Source organism: Myodes glareolus, chromosome 8, assembly GCF_982192425.1.
Source record: "Myodes glareolus chromosome 8, mMyoGla1.1, whole genome shotgun sequence".
Lineage (NCBI taxonomy): Eukaryota > Metazoa > Chordata > Mammalia > Rodentia > Cricetidae > Myodes > Myodes glareolus.
The window spans coordinates 40,797,267-40,815,267 of record NC_142033.1 but is presented as its reverse complement, the minus strand read 5'-3'; the positions used below and the strand labels follow the sequence as shown (position 1 = coordinate 40,815,267).

Below are 18,001 nucleotides of genomic sequence, written 5' to 3'. Positions count from 1 at the left end.
AGGTCTGACCCCGAACTCAGTAAGTGGCAGATGCCCTACAAGAATGGGGACGATGGGAGAGGATTCTAGGAAGGCACGGGTAAGTTCCCTGGAGGGAAGACGGCATGGAGCCTGAGTCCATTCAGCGCCATAAAGCTCAGCTCTGCACCTATTCACACAGAGCCTACATGCACTACCTAAATACACATGGACAAATCACGGTTTCTTACCATCCTTACTAAAATTGCTATGGAAATATTTATTTACTTATTCTTTCTTTCCTTCCTTCCTTGCTGCCTTCCTTACTTTATTGCCAATTCAATACCATCCATTAAAGAGACAAGGAACCCAAGTGAAAAATGCTTCTCTCCAGAGTTTATTATACACGGCGCTCATTCTCTGGCTTAGGCCCTTGTTCCACAGTACATGGAAAAAACAGACAGGTGACAGAGGGACAGGAGAGCAACTAAAAGGGGAAAGCCACTCTGAACCCTGAGAGGTTGCTGTCCGTTCTGGGGACAGAGGGAAATGAGAACACCCCACATCATCGTCCTTTCCAGACTGAGCCAGCGATGCATAGAAGACAGTAGAAAGCTCCCCCTCAGGAGAGCAGAGCAGTGGCTGGAGCGTTAGAGCGGCACTGGCAAGTGTGTCTAGAAACTTCTATCACAAAGATGTGACCTCACCCAGCGCTTGAACTTCCTTCACACCTTAAACTAGTCTGTCCCCAATGACTGGAAGTTGGGAGCCATCTCGGATTTTAATTTCTAACAGTTACACATCAAAAAAAAAAAAAAGAAGAAGAAGAAGCCACGTTTTCTTCTAGAACATTCTGAGAAAGGGTCCATTAATAATATTTTTTTATATCTACTAGTGATAAAATTGGCTTTCATGTGTCAGGGATCTTATATAGTAAGGGGCATACACTATCTTGGTAACCAATGATGGACCAAAATCAATTTCCCAAACAAGCAACTGATAGTTTGGAGGACTAGATACCCAAGATGTACAGGTCAGTATAGTTCTCTTCGAAGAATTTGCCAAATAACACCGAGGGGGAAAAACATCAACTAACAATGCCCCCAAGGGCACTAAGAGAAAATTCTTCAGAAGATCCCAATCCGTCATACTCATGGGGAACTGATGGAAAGCTACACCAAAGGAACGTAACGGGAGCTTACACGCGGCATGTTCCGCTCTCCTTCCAGGTACCAAACAGCCCTGAGAGTGATCTCATTCTCTCACTTTGTGCCCTCATAACATTTCCTAACAGTCAAACTAGTTGTTGGTTTGCCAGTCATGTTTGGACAAGAAGCTTGCTTCATCATTTTTCATTCAAAGGTTCTACTAGGAATGTCCAGTACATAAATTATATGGTTTGGGTTCTGGGGTGGAGTTCATGCAGGGCTCATGCTATGCATGCACAAAGCCCAGGGCTCAATTCTTGGCACCAAACAAACAAGCCCCAGGAGGGAGATAATTGGTAACCACCCATATAATAACAAGCACAATCTGGGTGTATGCTAGCTGAGTCAGCCTTAGGGCACGGGATATAAGCACACCACCCACATCCTAGCTTTCAAAAGCTAATGGTTACCCTCCTCTAACGAAAGTCATAGATGGAGAACCCTGAGAAATCATCTGAAAGTGGCTTTGGAAACTGCAAGCGTGTTATGCTTAATGGTTAATGTCACACTTACGATTCCACCAGAAGGCATGGGGCTGGGGCTTAGATGCCTGTGATTAAGAGAGGCATCTCAGTCTGAGGATGCTGCTACAACGTCATACACTTGTATGCAGCTTCAGCAGCAAAGATCAGGGTTAGCCTGCTTCTTTCTACTATGGTACTGCATGTGTGCATGACCTCTGAGACCATTATCAGCTGGAGTAGAGGACCCCAAGCCTGAAAGATGCCTTAATAAAGAAGAGGGAGGGCCCGAGTCCAAAGAAGTTCTTGTCTTTGCCATTAGGATGCTGAGTTTTGAGATTTCTGAAATTATGAGACGCAAGAGGCCTGGATTTTTGTTTTGTTTTTCAAACGTAAAATCGCTCCATGAAAGTACTAGCATCTAAATCAATATTTTCTTTTTAAAAGATTTATTTTAGTATTATTTTTATGTGTGTGGCTATGCATATACTTGCATTTTTGCATATTATATCCACAACTACAATCAGCTGAGGCCAGAAAAAACGTTGGTCCCCTGGAACTGGAACCGGATTGGGATGAGCTGCCAAGTGGGTGCTGGAAACTAAACCCAGGTCCTCTGCAAGAACAGCAAGTGTTCTTGGCCACTGAGCCACCCCTCCAGCTACCGACTCAGTATTTTCTACAGGACTGTTCATAGAACATAGCCTGGAGTTGCCTTTATTTCTAAAGGGTCTCAGGGTACATTAGGAATACAGGAAGAGAGGCTGCAGGAAACACAGCTAGAGGTTAATCCAGAGAGTTAATCCTTCTGCTTCCTGAAGTACCTAGCACACTTTACAATAGCAGGTAACCTGATAGTATCTGAAACATTCATTAACACACACACATGCGCGCACACACACACCCTTTCTTAGAAGGCCCCACTCTGTGTTTGTGGCTGGCCTGGAACTCACTGTGTAGTTGAGACTGGTCTGAAACTCACAGACATATGCCTGCTTTTGACTCCTGGAAGTGAGAATTAAAAGTGTGTTGCACCACATCTGCCTGAAATATATTTTTGGCCTAAACATTTCAAAGACTAAATTGGGCAAAATTTTCTTCCTTAATTTTATGAGGTAAGATAAGAAATATTTTCATTCATTTCACCACAAAGGTAATAAAACCCAATACAGAAAACATGATCTACCCCAGATGACAGTGTGCTTGACTGTTCTGGAAACATCTCCCATCTGCCTTCCTGAGTTCCTCCTGCCACACCATGGGGCTCTCAACTGAAAAGACATAACCAGAAGGCTAGTGAATCACTGCAAGTGTCTGAGGGAATTCAGTTAGTACAGTGGGGCAAACAAGGTGAAAATATTCTGGAAATTTAAGAAAAAGGGAAAACTATGATTGAAGTACTAAAAAGCCATCTGAGATATGATGGGCGTTTAGTTGAAATTTTAAAAGTTTGAGAGCCCTGCGCTTATCCACAGCTCAGACACTCTTTAGTGCGGGTGGCCCTGTTAACAGATGAGATCTGTACCTGGCATTAGCCTCCATCTGACTGTTCCCAATGACAAACCAAAAACTATGCGTGCAAATGAGTTTCACTTTGGCCCAGGACAGGATTAACTGTAGGTCCAGGCAAAAGGTGAAGGCCAAGTGGCTCCTGTCCTTGGCACTGACTCCTCTGACTGACAGACCTATCCGCTCTGAGAGGAAGGATGTGGTAGACCAAGTTACCAATCCCAGGGCATCCTCCCTGCGGCCTCCCATGAGTAAGAATCTTGTCCAAGTGCTCTCAGCACTTCTTATACACAGCGGTGCTCACTTATTCTGTGGAGGCATGCATGCAGCAAACATCAGAGAGCACGCGCAACTATCATGAGCCAGCCCCATCCGTCCAACCAGATGGGTATCGTACCATGGAGGACACTGGAAGGTCCTCATGCATGCATGCATCATGGAGAGCTGTAGAAACTTCCATAGAGTTCTGAGTCTAAGAGGCAACTTTGGAGTTGGGCAGCAAAGGATGGGCAGAGCACGGTTACACACTTGGCGCTATCTGGGGTTGGTATACAGAGAATGTATACCAAATACACAGCATTTGAGCCAAATCTTAACTGCCTCTAGGCATGGGCATATCTGCCAAGACATCATGTCCATTTTCTGGGTTCTTTCGATGACTACCATACAAACAGTGCATGGGATAAAATCAGGGTACTCAGTCCTGGGGCTCTATTCTACATGCCTGAATCCCATGACTGTGGGTCAGTGGATGCTCCAAATGCTGTGTCCAAAGACCTGGCTTGAAATGCCAGCAGTTCCCTAATTTGAGAAGCTTTCCTGATAACCGAAGTCATTCAGTATCACTGAGTATGAGGCAGGGTGGTCAATTAAATTATAAAATACAGAGACTATGCCAGAATCAGATATTGATTAAATATAACATCAAATGTCCCATTCAACACATGAGGGTTATTGGGGGATATGTAGATGACCTCCGTTTTTATTCAACCAATCATAACTATTTACCAAGCGTGCCTGTATTTCAGGTACTGACCATGTACAGACCAGGGTGTGATCCTTGTCCATCAGGCTTACAAAATCCTAACTAAAATCAGCTCAATATGCAGGCAATCCATAGTTAAAAAGTAAACCTTTGCAGGCTAAAGCCCAGTGGTTAAGAGTGTTTGTTGCTCTTGCCAATGACAAGAAAGAGTTCAGTTTCCAGCACCCACGTCAGGCAGCTCACAACTCCAGGGTATCCAATATCCTCCTCTGGCCTCCATGGGCATCCTCCCTGCCCCCCCCCTCATGCACATATCTCCCCACAGAAACACATACACACAAATGAAAATTCAACAAACACTTTAAAAATAGATTTAACTTTTATATCACACCACTGTACCAATAAGGATTACCAATAATAGCCTTTTTACTTAGTAAGCCCCGTCTGTGCTGCACACTGGGCCAAGACCTCTTTCTGGATGCCCCGTTTTCAGCTTTAACAGAAAGTCTATGCGAAAGCTGTGGTCGCCCCACACATCAGCCTTGTACGTGGCACACCTGGACAGGGCTCTGCAGCCGACTCTGGAGCCCACGCTCTCTACAAGCTAATGGGGTACCGCAACCACAGCCGCACTCTCTGAGCTCCGCTAGCTCGGTGTGGGATCCTGCTTTTGCGCACCTTAGCAGTGAGTTTAAGTTAACCAGCTGTTATGTAAGCTGCATCTCAGGCAGTGGTTACAGTTCAGCAGTAGAAACAGCTGCTTGGCTCGTGCAAAGTTTGACCAGGGGGTGGGGAGTGGGGCTGGAGGGGAGACAGAAACAGACATCCATAGTCTATAGCTCCCAACTCTGCGAGGCTCAAATAAATCTTATGTTACAAGTCCGTGCCCTGGAAGAGTCCAAATGAGGCACCTAACATAGGGCACCAAGTAGTTTACAGAGAGACTGTACAGGGTCTGAGCAGCATGGATTTCTCTGAGCCATCCTGTCTACCTGGGGCCACCCAGGGAACCAGAGCTATGACAGAATTCTAACTAGATCCAAGGTCCTCACCTTGAAAGGCGAAAACAGTGCAATCCTTTGTTTCGGAACCAAGGTCAAGGCACAGTAACTTTCCCAAAGCCCCTTGAAAGCCCTGTCACAGATCGGTTTCCTTTTTGCAAACAGCCTCTTGTTTTCTCAAAGGACAAGGGACACAGGAGAAGGCGGCAACATACTGCACACATGACTGATCGGGCAAAAATGTCACTGCAAAGCTGGAGGGGACGATTCAGAAAGAAAGGGAAATACAGAGTGGTCAGTCCTGGGAATGGGCAATGCATTTTATTGTATAAATGGTACACTCTAATTCAGAAAAGATGCCCTAAGGTACACGAGAGTCTGCTCTATTTTTCCTGGACTCACCAAAGTACAGCTTGGAATCCAATGACGATTATCTCACGACTTAGTCATAAAACACACCCGCCGTGGTGCCTGCTTACCTAATACAAAGCAAACTGTCATGCCAAGGCACACTTTTTATACGGAACCTGGGCGCTGCATGCCAGTGTCTTAGGAATAATCACTATCACTTTTTGTTTTCTCTCAACAGGTAGTATTCACGCTGATCACGATCATCTTCAGTAAACAGACTGGAAAAAACATAAATACTAATTCTGCCTTTTCAAGAGACACACCCGAGTCTTCATTCAACTGCGCTGTGATAGCTTTAACACGAGCAAAGCTGCTCGGCTGGACGGCCACCGACACCCAAAAATCAGGCTCACTCCTGAAAGCTCTCAGGGAAAAGAGAGCGCGCCCATTTCAGGAAGAGTCCACAAACTATCTCTGAGGCAGTTTTAAGAGGGTTCTGAAAATTAGGGTAGACAAGAGACACTGGAGCCTGCCAAGCAAAGTGGGTGGCAGCATCCAGATGCCCGTTTTGAAGGAAAGCTCAAGTTTGGCTTGTAGTTCTTAAAAAAAAAAAAAAAAAGCTTAATTACCTTTATTTTTTATGTAATAGGTGTTTTGCCTGCATCTATATCTGTGTCCACGTGTATGCAGTGCCCATGGAGGCCAGCCAGAAAAGGGCATCGGGTCAATTGGTGTTACAGACAGTTGTGAGTTTCTACATAGGTGCTGGGGACTGAACCTGGGTCCTCGGAGGAACCATCATTGCTCTTAACTGCTCAGCCAGCTCTCCAGCCTAGACTTAGGGTTCTTTCTTCATTTCTTTTTGTTTCCCATCTTTACTGACACTCACAGTCAATACACAAAGAGGCAGAACTATGTTAAGTATTCATAGATGAAGAAACCTTTAAAATACGTTGCTGAGCTTCTCCATGATAGCACAGCATATAAAACAAAAGAGACTGAAGTGAGGCCTGGGGAGACTCTGGGCGGGGAAAGCGCTTGTTGTGCAAATACAAAGATCTAAGTTCAGATCCCCATAATCCATGTACAAAGCTGGGTATGGTGGCTTCACTGGGGCGAGGAGCAGGCAGATTCCCGGAGCTCACTGAACAGCCAATCTAGCCAATGTGGGGACCGGCCAGGTTCAGCAAGAGATCCTGTTTCAAATAAAAATTCAAAGCAAGTATGGTGGAAGACCAGAAACATGGCTCGGCAAGCAAAGATGCTTGCTGTCAGGCCTGAGGATCTGCATGCAGGAGAGAACTGACTCCTGCAAGTTGTCTTCTCATCCCCAGGCATGCTCCTCGGCATGCAACATGGGTACACACACCGTGTGCGCACACAAACAATAACAACCTAAACAGTGGAGAATGGCAGAAGACAACCCCAGGCACTGACCTCTGGCTTTCAAATACAAACTCACAGATGTATGGACCCACACAAATCCACACACAAAAACTATAATAACAAATTAACGCTCTTCAACATAGCTGTTGAGAATAAGACTATTACAATAGATACTCATGTGCAAAATTTTTAAAAAGTGACTAAACTAGAAAACCAGGCCGGATCTTCAACCCAGAGCCTTGTATATGATAAGCAAGTGACCTACCACTAAGCAACTGTTCCAATGCACAGATAAAATACAGTCTTTAAAAAGTGAAGCATCAACAGTCTAAACTGAATTCTTTTTTTTTAAAACTACAGTTATTTATTTATTTATTATATATTCAGTGTTCTATCTATATGTATGCTTGCTGGCCAGAAGAGGGCACCAGATCTCATTACAGGAGCCACCAAGTGGTTGCTGGGAATTGAACTCAGGACCTCTGGAAGAGCAGTCAGTGCTCTTAAGCTCTGAGCCCTCTCTCCAGCCCCCATTGAATTCTTTTTTTAACATATTACATGGAATTTTTAAAACCAAAATTTAAGACCAGAATGATGAACCCTTGTAACAATAACCCAGTTTTAATAGCTAGCAGTTAGTTGGTACTGCTGTTGGGGATTTTTAAATCCTCATCAGGGTACCCCCCCACACCCCTGCCTCATGTATCTCTTAAATGCAGTTATCTCTTGGTGTCTTCAGGGAAATTGGTTCCAGGATCCCAGGAACACAAAAAGTAAAGGTTTCATGTAACAATGCAATGTGTGTGCTACACAAACAGCTACTATACTATTCTAGGAAACAATGACTAAAAAAAGTCCAAACATGTGCGATACAGCTGTAATTTTACCACAAACATTTTCAGTCCACAGCTGGAGAAAAACGGCTATGGAGGGTCATTGTATCATGTACATTATGTGATTACATATAGTAGTTTATACTCCTAAGAGGCAAGATCTCTAAAAATAATGTCCCAAAATTTTTATACATTTTAAAAAAGTTATTATAAATACATCACATGCCTAAAATGTTTTCTAGAAGAAATACCCTCCTTAAATGGTGGCCATCACTAGGAAGAGGGGCTAGAGTGGGGGCAGAGGCTTCAGTCTTCGCTCAGTATCCTCTAGATCACTTAAATCTCACTGCCCCAGAACACACCATGCCTGCAAGAGCAGCAGGAAGGCTGTGTCAGCCACAGAAAGACACAAGGTCTTAAGTCTGGCCAGACGCTGAAGGGGCAGCTGGAATAGATTCAACCACTAGCAGGTGAAACTGTCTATCAGGTACAGGACAGGAATTCTCCCAAGTCACAGAGGGCTATGGGCACGACGACATTACTAAACATAATTATGACTTCAACTGAAGACACTGAAGTGTCTCACTCAGGCTTCCTACTGCCACAGCCAGTCCCGGAAGGCTGCTGAAACCTAACACAGAAAGAACCAGGGTTTGCGGGGCACTTTGCTCCTTTTTCCTTCCTATTTAAAGAACTCAATTAACTTTCTCCTCTTTTTTTTTTTCTTTCTTCTTTTTTAAATCTTCACTCCTTGTGCTTTCTTTGCCTTACCTCTGGGAAAATGTCATCTGGCTCCCTGGTGTGCCATCTGGTCTACCTGACTCTGAGAGCTGCTACTGCAGATGCTGGGCCACATGTGTGGATGTTATTTACACTGAATTCATTCAGCACAAAGTGCTCTGGAGCTTACAGCTTTCTGATTGGTCGAGTGGGAACTCTGAGAACATGAAATGGAAGACTCTTTTCACTGCTGTCACGATGCGCCACACCTGACAAAAGCTGCAGACGTGGACAGAAGTACTGACAGACCAAAATCACCAACACTGCTTAAAATCTTGAATGTCTAAATACATTTGAGAGTGTCATTTTTTTCTCACTTCCAAATATTACTTGAACAGGCAAAATGTCTTTCAAGATCTAACTTTTAAATGTTCTGGACTTTTTTTTTTTAAGGTTTTATAAGCCTGGGTATAACAAAGTTCTGAGAATTTTGAAATAGTGGGTTCTTTTAATTAATCTGCAGCCTGTCCTTGGCAACTACTTTTCTTTTAATATTTTCTTTAACAAAACCTGATGTTTCTAGACAGTACCCAAAAACAGTTCACCTAGCACCAGCAGCTGAATCATCAGAGATGACAGTTTGCCATAATTTAAACCAGTGGTTACTTTTTTTATGGAAATGTGAACCAGAACAACTTACGGATGGCCCAAAATGAAACGAACCCACAATGTGCCTGAGAAGTCTAGTGATAGTTTCCACACGCTGCCCGACTTCACCCACGTGTCCCTCTAGCTGGAGCCGACACTTTTCAGCCAGGAGAGATGTACTCTATCACTGGTTAAAAACACCAATGGAAAAGTACCAGGTGGGGCGGTCCTAGTCCCCGGAGTACCTGTGTCATCTGGGGAGCTGGGGGAGGCACTGTCTTGGGACAGGGTTGTCCAGCTGGATTCCTCGTCACTCGGCGCCAGGTTCTGGATCCGGTGGAGCGCACAGTCAGTTTTGGCCCCTGTTTTGGGGTGGTCCTTCTTGGTCTCTGGGCTGGATGACACTGTAGCTACTTGGCCATCCTCTGGGCTGGACTGGGGTCTGTTTGGTTTCTGCAGCAGCAAGTCACCATTCCCAATGACTACAGGGGCCTGGCCTGGGCCTGGCTGGGCCTTCTCCTCCTCAACCCCTTGGCAGGGATCCAGATTCTGCCCTAGCTCTCTGGTAGAGGTTTCTAGGTCTGCATAGTAATTGAGGAAGCTCTTAGTTCTCCTGGGCTGGGAGGGTAAAATCTCACAGCCTGAGGACTCTGGAGGGTGGAGATCTTTCACCTCCAGTTTCTCAGAAGTTATGTTGATGACCGCTGTGGGGCTAATGTTTTTGTTGGGGTCCTGCTGCCCCTGTTCTGCAGCCTTGCGGAGTTGGTTCTCCCCATTTTTCACCAGCTTGATGTTGGTGGAGCCATTTCCCAGCAGAGGCTGTACGGCTGGATCGGAGAGACCCATAGCCGCCTGGATGTTAGTCAGTGCATATTTCTTCCTGCACTTGGGGGGTGTGCTGTTCTTGGCATCTGAGTGTTTGATTTCAGCATTTAACAGTTCATTGTGGGAGGACCGGAGATTAAGGGTATTTGGTGGTGTGGCTGGGCTGTTCCGATTTGCAACGTCTGTGGTTCCACTGCTGGCCATAAACACTGCTAAGGTGTCAACACCTGAGTCAGCTGTGGGAACAAAAAGGAAATTGGTTGTAAGGCACAGGTCATGACCAAACAACTGAGTACACAGTGTGAGTGGCCACTTCTAAACAGGATTGTAAGAACAAACACTTCTCTCACATGAGACCTTCTTATAGAAATGACCCATTTCATGTCATAATTTATTCATATGTTAAACACGAGCCAAGAAAGGTTTTATTGTGGAAACCCAAAAGCTAATTTACACAGATGTTAAAAAGTCATAGGGTCTATATTTTACAAAGTGCAAAAAAAAATGTCTTTATACATTCAGGCATGAGTATTTTCTTCTGGCCAACAGTCTTTAATCTTCACAGCTTTGAAAATGGACCCCTTACCAAACAGCAACACCATGTCTTTAGCTTTCAATCTGTAGTTCCTTTGCCAACATCATTAACAATAAAATTGCATGACAGTCCCTCTGAGCTGTAGCATTCTTAGCCCAAAAGGTCATTATTCAGCGATGTCTCATGTGTTCAAGATAATTTCCCCTCAGTCACGTTCTGAGATTATATTCTGAATGCCTAGAAAACCAAACCTCCATCAGTATCTGCTAATGTCTTTGTAAACATCTCTGATATGGGCTTACTATCAATATTTGAAAAAAATTCAAATAAATAGCTTCATTTCTCAAGAACACAAAATGGCACACAAGTGCGCGCGCGCACACACACACACACACACACACACACACACACACACACACCAACTAGAGATGCAGCCCTGGACTACAGACAATGTGCTGGAGCCCCCAAGGAGTCTGAGTGTATTCCCCTGAATTAACAGGCAGGCTCAGCTGTTTGAAGTCATCACAAGCCCTTGGTAAAAGACACCTAGCAGATGACCTGACAGTCGAATTTATCTCAAACACTCTATACCATCAGAGATTTATTTCTATGCTTCTTGCTAGGAAGAAATAAAGAAAGGCTTCTGGGATCTAGAAGTGAATGGAATTAATCCGCAAGGATCCCTAAGGTTCAGGCTTCTGCCTGTGAGCAACAGCTCCCTGCTTATCTGATTCTTGGCCCTCCAGAGAGCCCTGTGGTCTCCGCAGCAGCAGCACAGGGACCAAGCACAGCTTCTTCCATTCTTGAAATTGTATTCTGGCACTCCCTCCCCTGCTCCTGGACTAACAAGGATCCCCACAGAGGAAAGGGACAAGAATTTCCCATGGTGGGGAGCTCAGAGACATCTCTGTATCATCAAAATGCACCGGGCTACCCATTTCAGAAAGAACTGCTCAGAGCTTCTAGAAGTTCGGGCTTCCAGGAAGTGCCCATTCACTGCAGGCAGCATCCTTATTAGTAACAGAGGCCCACGGGGCCCATGAGACAGTGAAGGGCTGCAGTTGCCAGTGGTTAGACATTGGGACCTCTCCTTAAAAGCTATTTATGAAGAACACTGAATGCCCAGCATTCCAATATTCAGTCCCTGTATCTAGTTTTAAAAATTCAAGTGCTTTCTTCCTTTTAAACAATATTCTGTCAATTAATATTTACATTTTTTAAATGACAGGCTACTACTACAATTTTATGAAAACATACATTTCTGAGCCCCATTCAAATGGCAGCATTTGAGACAAGCAGGTCTCACTCTGGACCTACGTAGAGCTTTCCCCGAGACATAACAACAGCATGGAAAGATACTTTTCTAACATGAGAAAGTGGACGCCAGCTAGTTTCCCGAGAGGCATAGCAGACGTTTCTGTGAGGCTATTTTATGATGTTAGGGGTCGTCCCCTGACAATGTTACGAGTGAGATGTTCTTGTCTGCTTCACTTATAACCATACATGTTTCGTAGAAAGAATGCCATCATAATTGCCGGGGATTTTAATATTTGGTAGCTTGGGTGGGGCTGTCCTCAGCGGCAGAGTGCTTATGTATCACGGCAAGGTTCAGAATAGGCCTGTCTAGTACAAACGACGTCAGACACATCTCCCTTATAGTGGTGTTTTTATACGTCACTGGGGGAATATAACCGGGCATCTCTTAGATATTAAGGAATGGCATCATTTGTTACCGGAGAACTAGGAAATGACCTCACCCTTGGTGAGGTGCTAAGGTTAGGGATGCTTTCCCAGACAAGAAGCCAAGCAATGACAAGAAGAAAGAATAAAGGAACTTTCAAAGGGTTCAAGGAGAGTACGCCTTGCAGCAAAATGGGCAAATGGGGGGAGAAAAACAGGACACGAGGCTTTCATTGAGATGACATGGGTCCTGGGTCTATTGGCCAACCAGGAAGAAATAATTAGCCATATTTTAATATTGCTGGTTTAACTACGCAGTCAGTACAAAGGTACTGTGTGTGGTCCCAAACTCAGGCTGGATGTCTGAGACAGAAGACAGCAAACTGACCTTCAGTCAGGAAGAAACAGCTAACTGTATTTACTGTCATCGGCAAATACAATACACTTTAGCTTTGTGGCTACCTGAAGCCCTCAGCTGCTCTTCTGACTAGATCTTCACTAGGATTCCTCGCTGAAACCTCAGTACCCAGAATTCAGAAGGTGTCTGAGAACATGCTTCCTCTCCCAGTTCTTCAAATGCTTGCTGACCCCAACTCACCCACAGGCAAAAGAGAAGGGCTGGCCTTAGATAGAAGCGCTCATGCTAATCCCTGGAGGGAGAGGATTACTTCCAGGAGTGAGCACATCAGCCAGAACTTTTCATGAAATAGCTTAAGGTCAGTGGTGTCCTGGAAAGCACAAGGTTATAGAAAGAAGTCCCTGAAGTGAGAGGCTAGCTGTGAGACCAAGGACACAGATCCCAAGTTAGGGATGCAAATGCTAACCATCTACCCAGGCGTCTTACTAGCTGAGTCTAGGACTAACTACTCCAGGTTACTTCCATGGAAAATGGGTTCAATAGCATTGCCTGGTCGACTGAGAGAATTCTGATGGGAGCCCGCTCAGAGTTTAGCATCATGCATAATAATACCCCTGCACTCCCCTCACTCCTCTGTCTCCAAGTTCCAAGGTACAGAAATAACCCTTATTGTAGACACATGGAGAATGTGCAGGCAACATAGGAACAAAGATGCTGTGTCATTATAGGTAGGTATTCAGAAAATCCCAAAGGTCGCTACACCGAGACAGTGAAGAGAGCAGAGAGGGCAAGAGGGTTGAGAAAGTTTTCTTAAAGTCTGGCTGTTTTCCAGGGAGCTCCAGTTGTCATCACCCCCCCCACACACACACACACACACAGCAGGCCATACTGATAACCAGTCGCTCATCAGTCGCCCAGATTTAGGGATGTGAAGCCGGTGACCTAACAGGACACTGACTTCCACCCTCTCAGCTCCAAAGCAATGGATACAGGTGGGTAGAAAGTGACCAGGAAGGAGGGTCAGGAAGAACAAAGTGGGAATGGACACTGGGTGAAGAGAAAGGTGAGGTCTAGGAAGTCACAGGGCTCTCAGTCACGTGTTCTTGTGTTAGAGGCTGTAAGAGCAGAAGTCAGTGGAGATGGGAAAGGTGACAATACAGAACCGTAGGCTAAGATCAGTCCAGGTGCGGAGAGGAGGAAAAGGGGCCCCAGCAGCCGGGCACAGTGGGCTCTCCCTTGACAAGGTGTACACACATGAGGAGGGGAGACAGAGGGAAATAAACACAGAGGGGAGTGGCCTCTGGGGTCCAAGAAAGGGTCCAATGTGAGGAGGGGTGAAGAATGGGGGAAGAACAGGCCAGAGGTTTATAGGGATAAGGAATAAAGGGACAAGGAAGTGTTCTCTACCCCCTAAGAGACCTCCAAAGATATGGATTTCTTTAGCGGAGAATGGGGATGGTGCCGTGCACTATGGACGGTTCTGGGGCAGAGCCAAGGCTGAGTAGCATCAGAGTTGGGAGGCCACAGATATAGAGGGATGGACAGTCTACACCTGGGGCCAGTTGTGGGTGCAAGGCTCTCACTGCATGTTCTCAGTGTCCTTCCCTCTGCGGCTAAAGCCACTCTTCTATGAATCACTGTAGATGCTGCCTCTCTGTGAAGACCTTTCACCCCTCTGGGTGGACTCCAGGGCTCCTGGCCTCCATTCCCTGCATTGTTATAAAAACACCTCTAGTACAGCAACATTCCCCCTCAAATGTCTCTATCCTGCTGCATTTTCCTGCTAGGCTGTGGCCTCCCCCAACCTGCACAGCAGCGCACAGCAAAAGAATGTCTATAGGATAGGGTATAACGCATTAAGACAGCAAGTGTTTCAGTAACTTCTCAAGAAGTAAAATGGGAGCCAGCTGTGATAGCGCATGCCTATAACCCCAAAGCTTCAAAGAATGAGGCAGGAGGATTGTCAGGAGTTTGATTGTAGTGTGGGCTACATGGTGTGAGGCAGGAGGATTGTCAGGAGTTTGTGAGCAGCGTGGGCTACACGGTGTGACTCAGTACAGCCTGAATTGCCGTGAGAGCCTGCCGTAGCACCTACCGCCTAAATAAAAGTCTAGGCAAACTCTCCTACTGTGCAGTTAGCAGAAGATTCATTTTTTTTTTTCTGGAGAGGGGGAATCAATGGTCATTATCTCAGCTTTACCCACACACCGGAGCCTGAGCAGGAGTTAAATGAAGCTCTTCAATCTAATATTTAGGTCAAATTATCTTGCTTCTCCATCCTGGCTCAAGAAAATTCTTGCCAAAGTCTGCCATGACTCCAGGAAAGAGAGGAGACTTAGAGCTGCAGCTGAATCTTTTGTGACAGAGCTGGCTGGGGCGTTTCTCTATCAAACATGACTGGCCCTAACGGTCAACCTCCTGAACTACGGGTCTCCACGTTTCAGTGTGAGGGGTGCTGGAGGCTCAGACACAGCTCTGCTGCATAGACACACACACACACACACACACACACACACACACACACACACACATACACAAAGCATCTGGTTATCGCTGTGGTCCCCACCATCCAACTCTGGGTTTTCCACCAATCCTTGCCTTTAGGTACATCTAGCACCTGCACCACTAGGGAAGGGAAGAAAATTAAACAGACTAGGAAAGAGCGATGTAACACTTCAGGAAGTTCAGAGAAAAAGGAATCTTCTGTGCCTATAAAAAGGAAAGGATGGCACGTCCTCTCTTGCGCTATGATCTTGGCTTCTTTGGATTCCTCTCGTCTACATTTAGGACTCTTCAGACTGTCATTTTCAACACTGGGGCCATGCTCAGACTATAACCGATAGCTGGTGACTTGAATCAACTCCACTTTAGCATTCTTTTTCTTATATTTCCAGAAAAGGTCTCATGGAGTCCAGATTGACCAAACACTTGAACTCCTAAACCACCTACCTCTATCCCCCAAGCGACAGGACTAGGAGGTTTACCATCATGCCCAGCTCCCCCTTTTCCTCATGTATGTATACAATCTAGTTCCTTTTTTATAAAGTCTGGCATACTCATGAATTCATTTTCATTCAAATTTCATTCACTCAAAAATTTCCTATTTCATTAAATATTTATCAAGACAAGCATCTACCATCCAGCAGACTCTTCAAGTCCAGGATCACACAGGAAACAAGAGAAACACAACTGGTTAGGAATGAACACGAAATCCCAGTGGCCACAAGGACTGCCACTCTGAGGTGGCTTTCCTTTGGGATCTGCCACTAGCTAGCATACCCACCGTGGCTCCATTATCATACTGTTTGGAGTTAATATTATTGTCAGTTTGACAAAATCTAAAATCCTCTAGGAGACAAATCTCTGTAGGCCTCTGTAAGGGACTTCCCCATGCTGTGGTAACTGAGGTAAGCAGACCTATCCCAAATGTGGGTGGCCCCATTCCAGGGACTGGGGCCCTGGACTGAACGAAGAGACAAAGTCCCTTCATTTCCTGATGGCAGTGGGATGTAAGCAGCTGCTTCAAACACCGCTGCCATGACTTCCCAGCTGCTACAGAACAGATCCGCGAGCCAGCAGCCAAAACAAACCCTTCATTCTGTCCCTTGTCTCTGTTAGGTGTTCTGTCATAGCACGGAGAAAAGTCATCAATACAAAGGTCCAACATTAATTCAAAAGGACCAATTTCCATTTCAGAGATACAAGCAAGTTCAGATTTAAGACTGTGACCAAAAAAAAGTGTCACCATTTATGTGAGAAATAACTACGACCTCTTGGCATGTCGTATTCCTTCCTTCCTTCTCTGTTTGTATGATCTCACGCTTCTTGGGGAACTATGCTTCCCTGACACCCAGTCCCTCATCCACTCAACTGATTTTCCCTACTACTCTGTGTCAGAGGAGCTTCTAAGCTGAGGCTGTAACAGTAACAGCCTGGCTCTTAGGGTCAAGGGTTCTGTACACATGCTGCAAGCTTGTATCTCTTATCTGTGTGGGGGGTGGATGCCAGCGTGCACTGGCACCTGCGCACCAGTCAGAGCAACAAGTTTGCACAGTTCCGGTGACTGGTTAAGGATAAGCATGTGAACCACAGTGGTAATCATGAGACTCAACCCAGGGATTAGAAGAGAGGAGCAGCCCAGTATGAGAGCACACTTGTAATCCCAGCATTCAGGGGGTTAAAGCAAGAGGACCACCACCAGCTAAGCCAGCCTGGGCTCAACAGTGAGACTTGGTCCCAAAGAACAAGGAGAAGCAGAGAAAAGGTTACCCCCACCCCTGATGAAGGAGAATTGCCTGTATTCTGTCAATCATATTTTAATAAAACGCTGATTGGCCAGGCAGGCAGTATAGGTGGGAAAGCCAGACAGGAAGTAGAGGTGGAGCAAAGAGACTGGGAGTATTCTGGGAAGCAGGAAGCTCCCTCCGCCATTCCTGCCCAGACCACCGAAGAGGCAACATGTGAGCTGTCACACTGAGAAAGGTATTGAGCTGTTGCTAACATAGATAATGATAATGAATTAATATAATTTACAAGGACTAATAAGAAGCCTGACCTAATGGGCCAATCAGTTTATAACCTAATGTAGACTCTGTGTTATTTTCTTTGGGACTTGCTGGTTGTGGGGTACTGGGCGGGACAGATACCCCAACAAGCTGGCCCCTCATGATACACGCCCCCACGTTTTTTCAACTAGGTTTAAACCCACAGCTTCTTCAAGAACTCACAGGTAGACCAGGGGCAACTTGCCTTAGCATCAATCTAATCAGTAGAAGGCAGAGCCAAGAGACAGAGAGCAGACACTGCTCGGGGTCCCTGCAACAGACCGAGTCCAAATCTGAAAAGCCTTGGTTTTTCAGGCCAGCACATTGATTTATCTAGGTATCCTGTTTAAGTCTTGAACTTTTTTGCAACTAAAACGGCCTCCACTAAAACACAAGTATCGTCTGTATAAAAGCCTATCAAGACTAAGTAAGATGGAGCCTCTTTAATCTCATAAAGAAGGTCTCCTCCACCCAGAGACAAGGGCTCCAGCACAGGTATGGCCATGCACGCCCTCCCCTAACTCAGAGATCTACTGGTAAAGACCTGGGTTGGAGCCCACAGTGAGCAGTGGCTGCCTGCATTTCTTCTCTCTCTTTCTCTCGCTCACTCTCGCTCTCTCTCTTTCTCTTCAGTTTTTAGAGACAGGGTTTCTCTGTGTAGCTCTGGCTGTCCTGAAACTTGCTTTGTAGACCAGGCTGGCCTCTGACAGCCGAGATTAAAGGTGTGCACTATGACAGCCTGGCCATACTCCTTCTGTTTTTGGAGACCTCTAGTCCTCTACAAAGACAGTAGGCTCTTTTTAATTCAGTAACAGACTGCTCTCTCCCCCATGACAATCAGAAATGGATTAACAAACAGCTCAAGGAGGCCCGAAGTGTGTCACACGCTTGAAGGAGACTTTCACATTTTCTTTATTACTATTTTTTTTTCTTTTCTGCCACAGGATTTTATTCCCACTGAGGAGCTAACAGCCATACTTCTCCCCCAAGGAAGGTTGC

The 18,001-nt window shown here is 45.5% G+C and overlaps 1 protein-coding gene across 11 annotated transcripts in view; it reads right to left on the bottom strand.

The window, feature by feature from the left end:
- The window catches only part of Apbb2 (amyloid beta precursor protein binding family B member 2), a 331,864-nt gene that overhangs the window by 140,460 nt on the left and 173,403 nt on the right, over positions 1-18,001 (bottom strand). For all 11 annotated transcript variants that reach the window (XM_085691832.2, XM_085691831.2, XM_085691825.2 and 8 more), the window contains one exon: positions 9,306-10,121. In XM_085691832.2, coding sequence (XP_085547958.1) covers positions 9,306-10,121 — 816 coding nt within the window. The remainder of the gene's footprint in view (positions 1-9,305; positions 10,122-18,001) is intronic.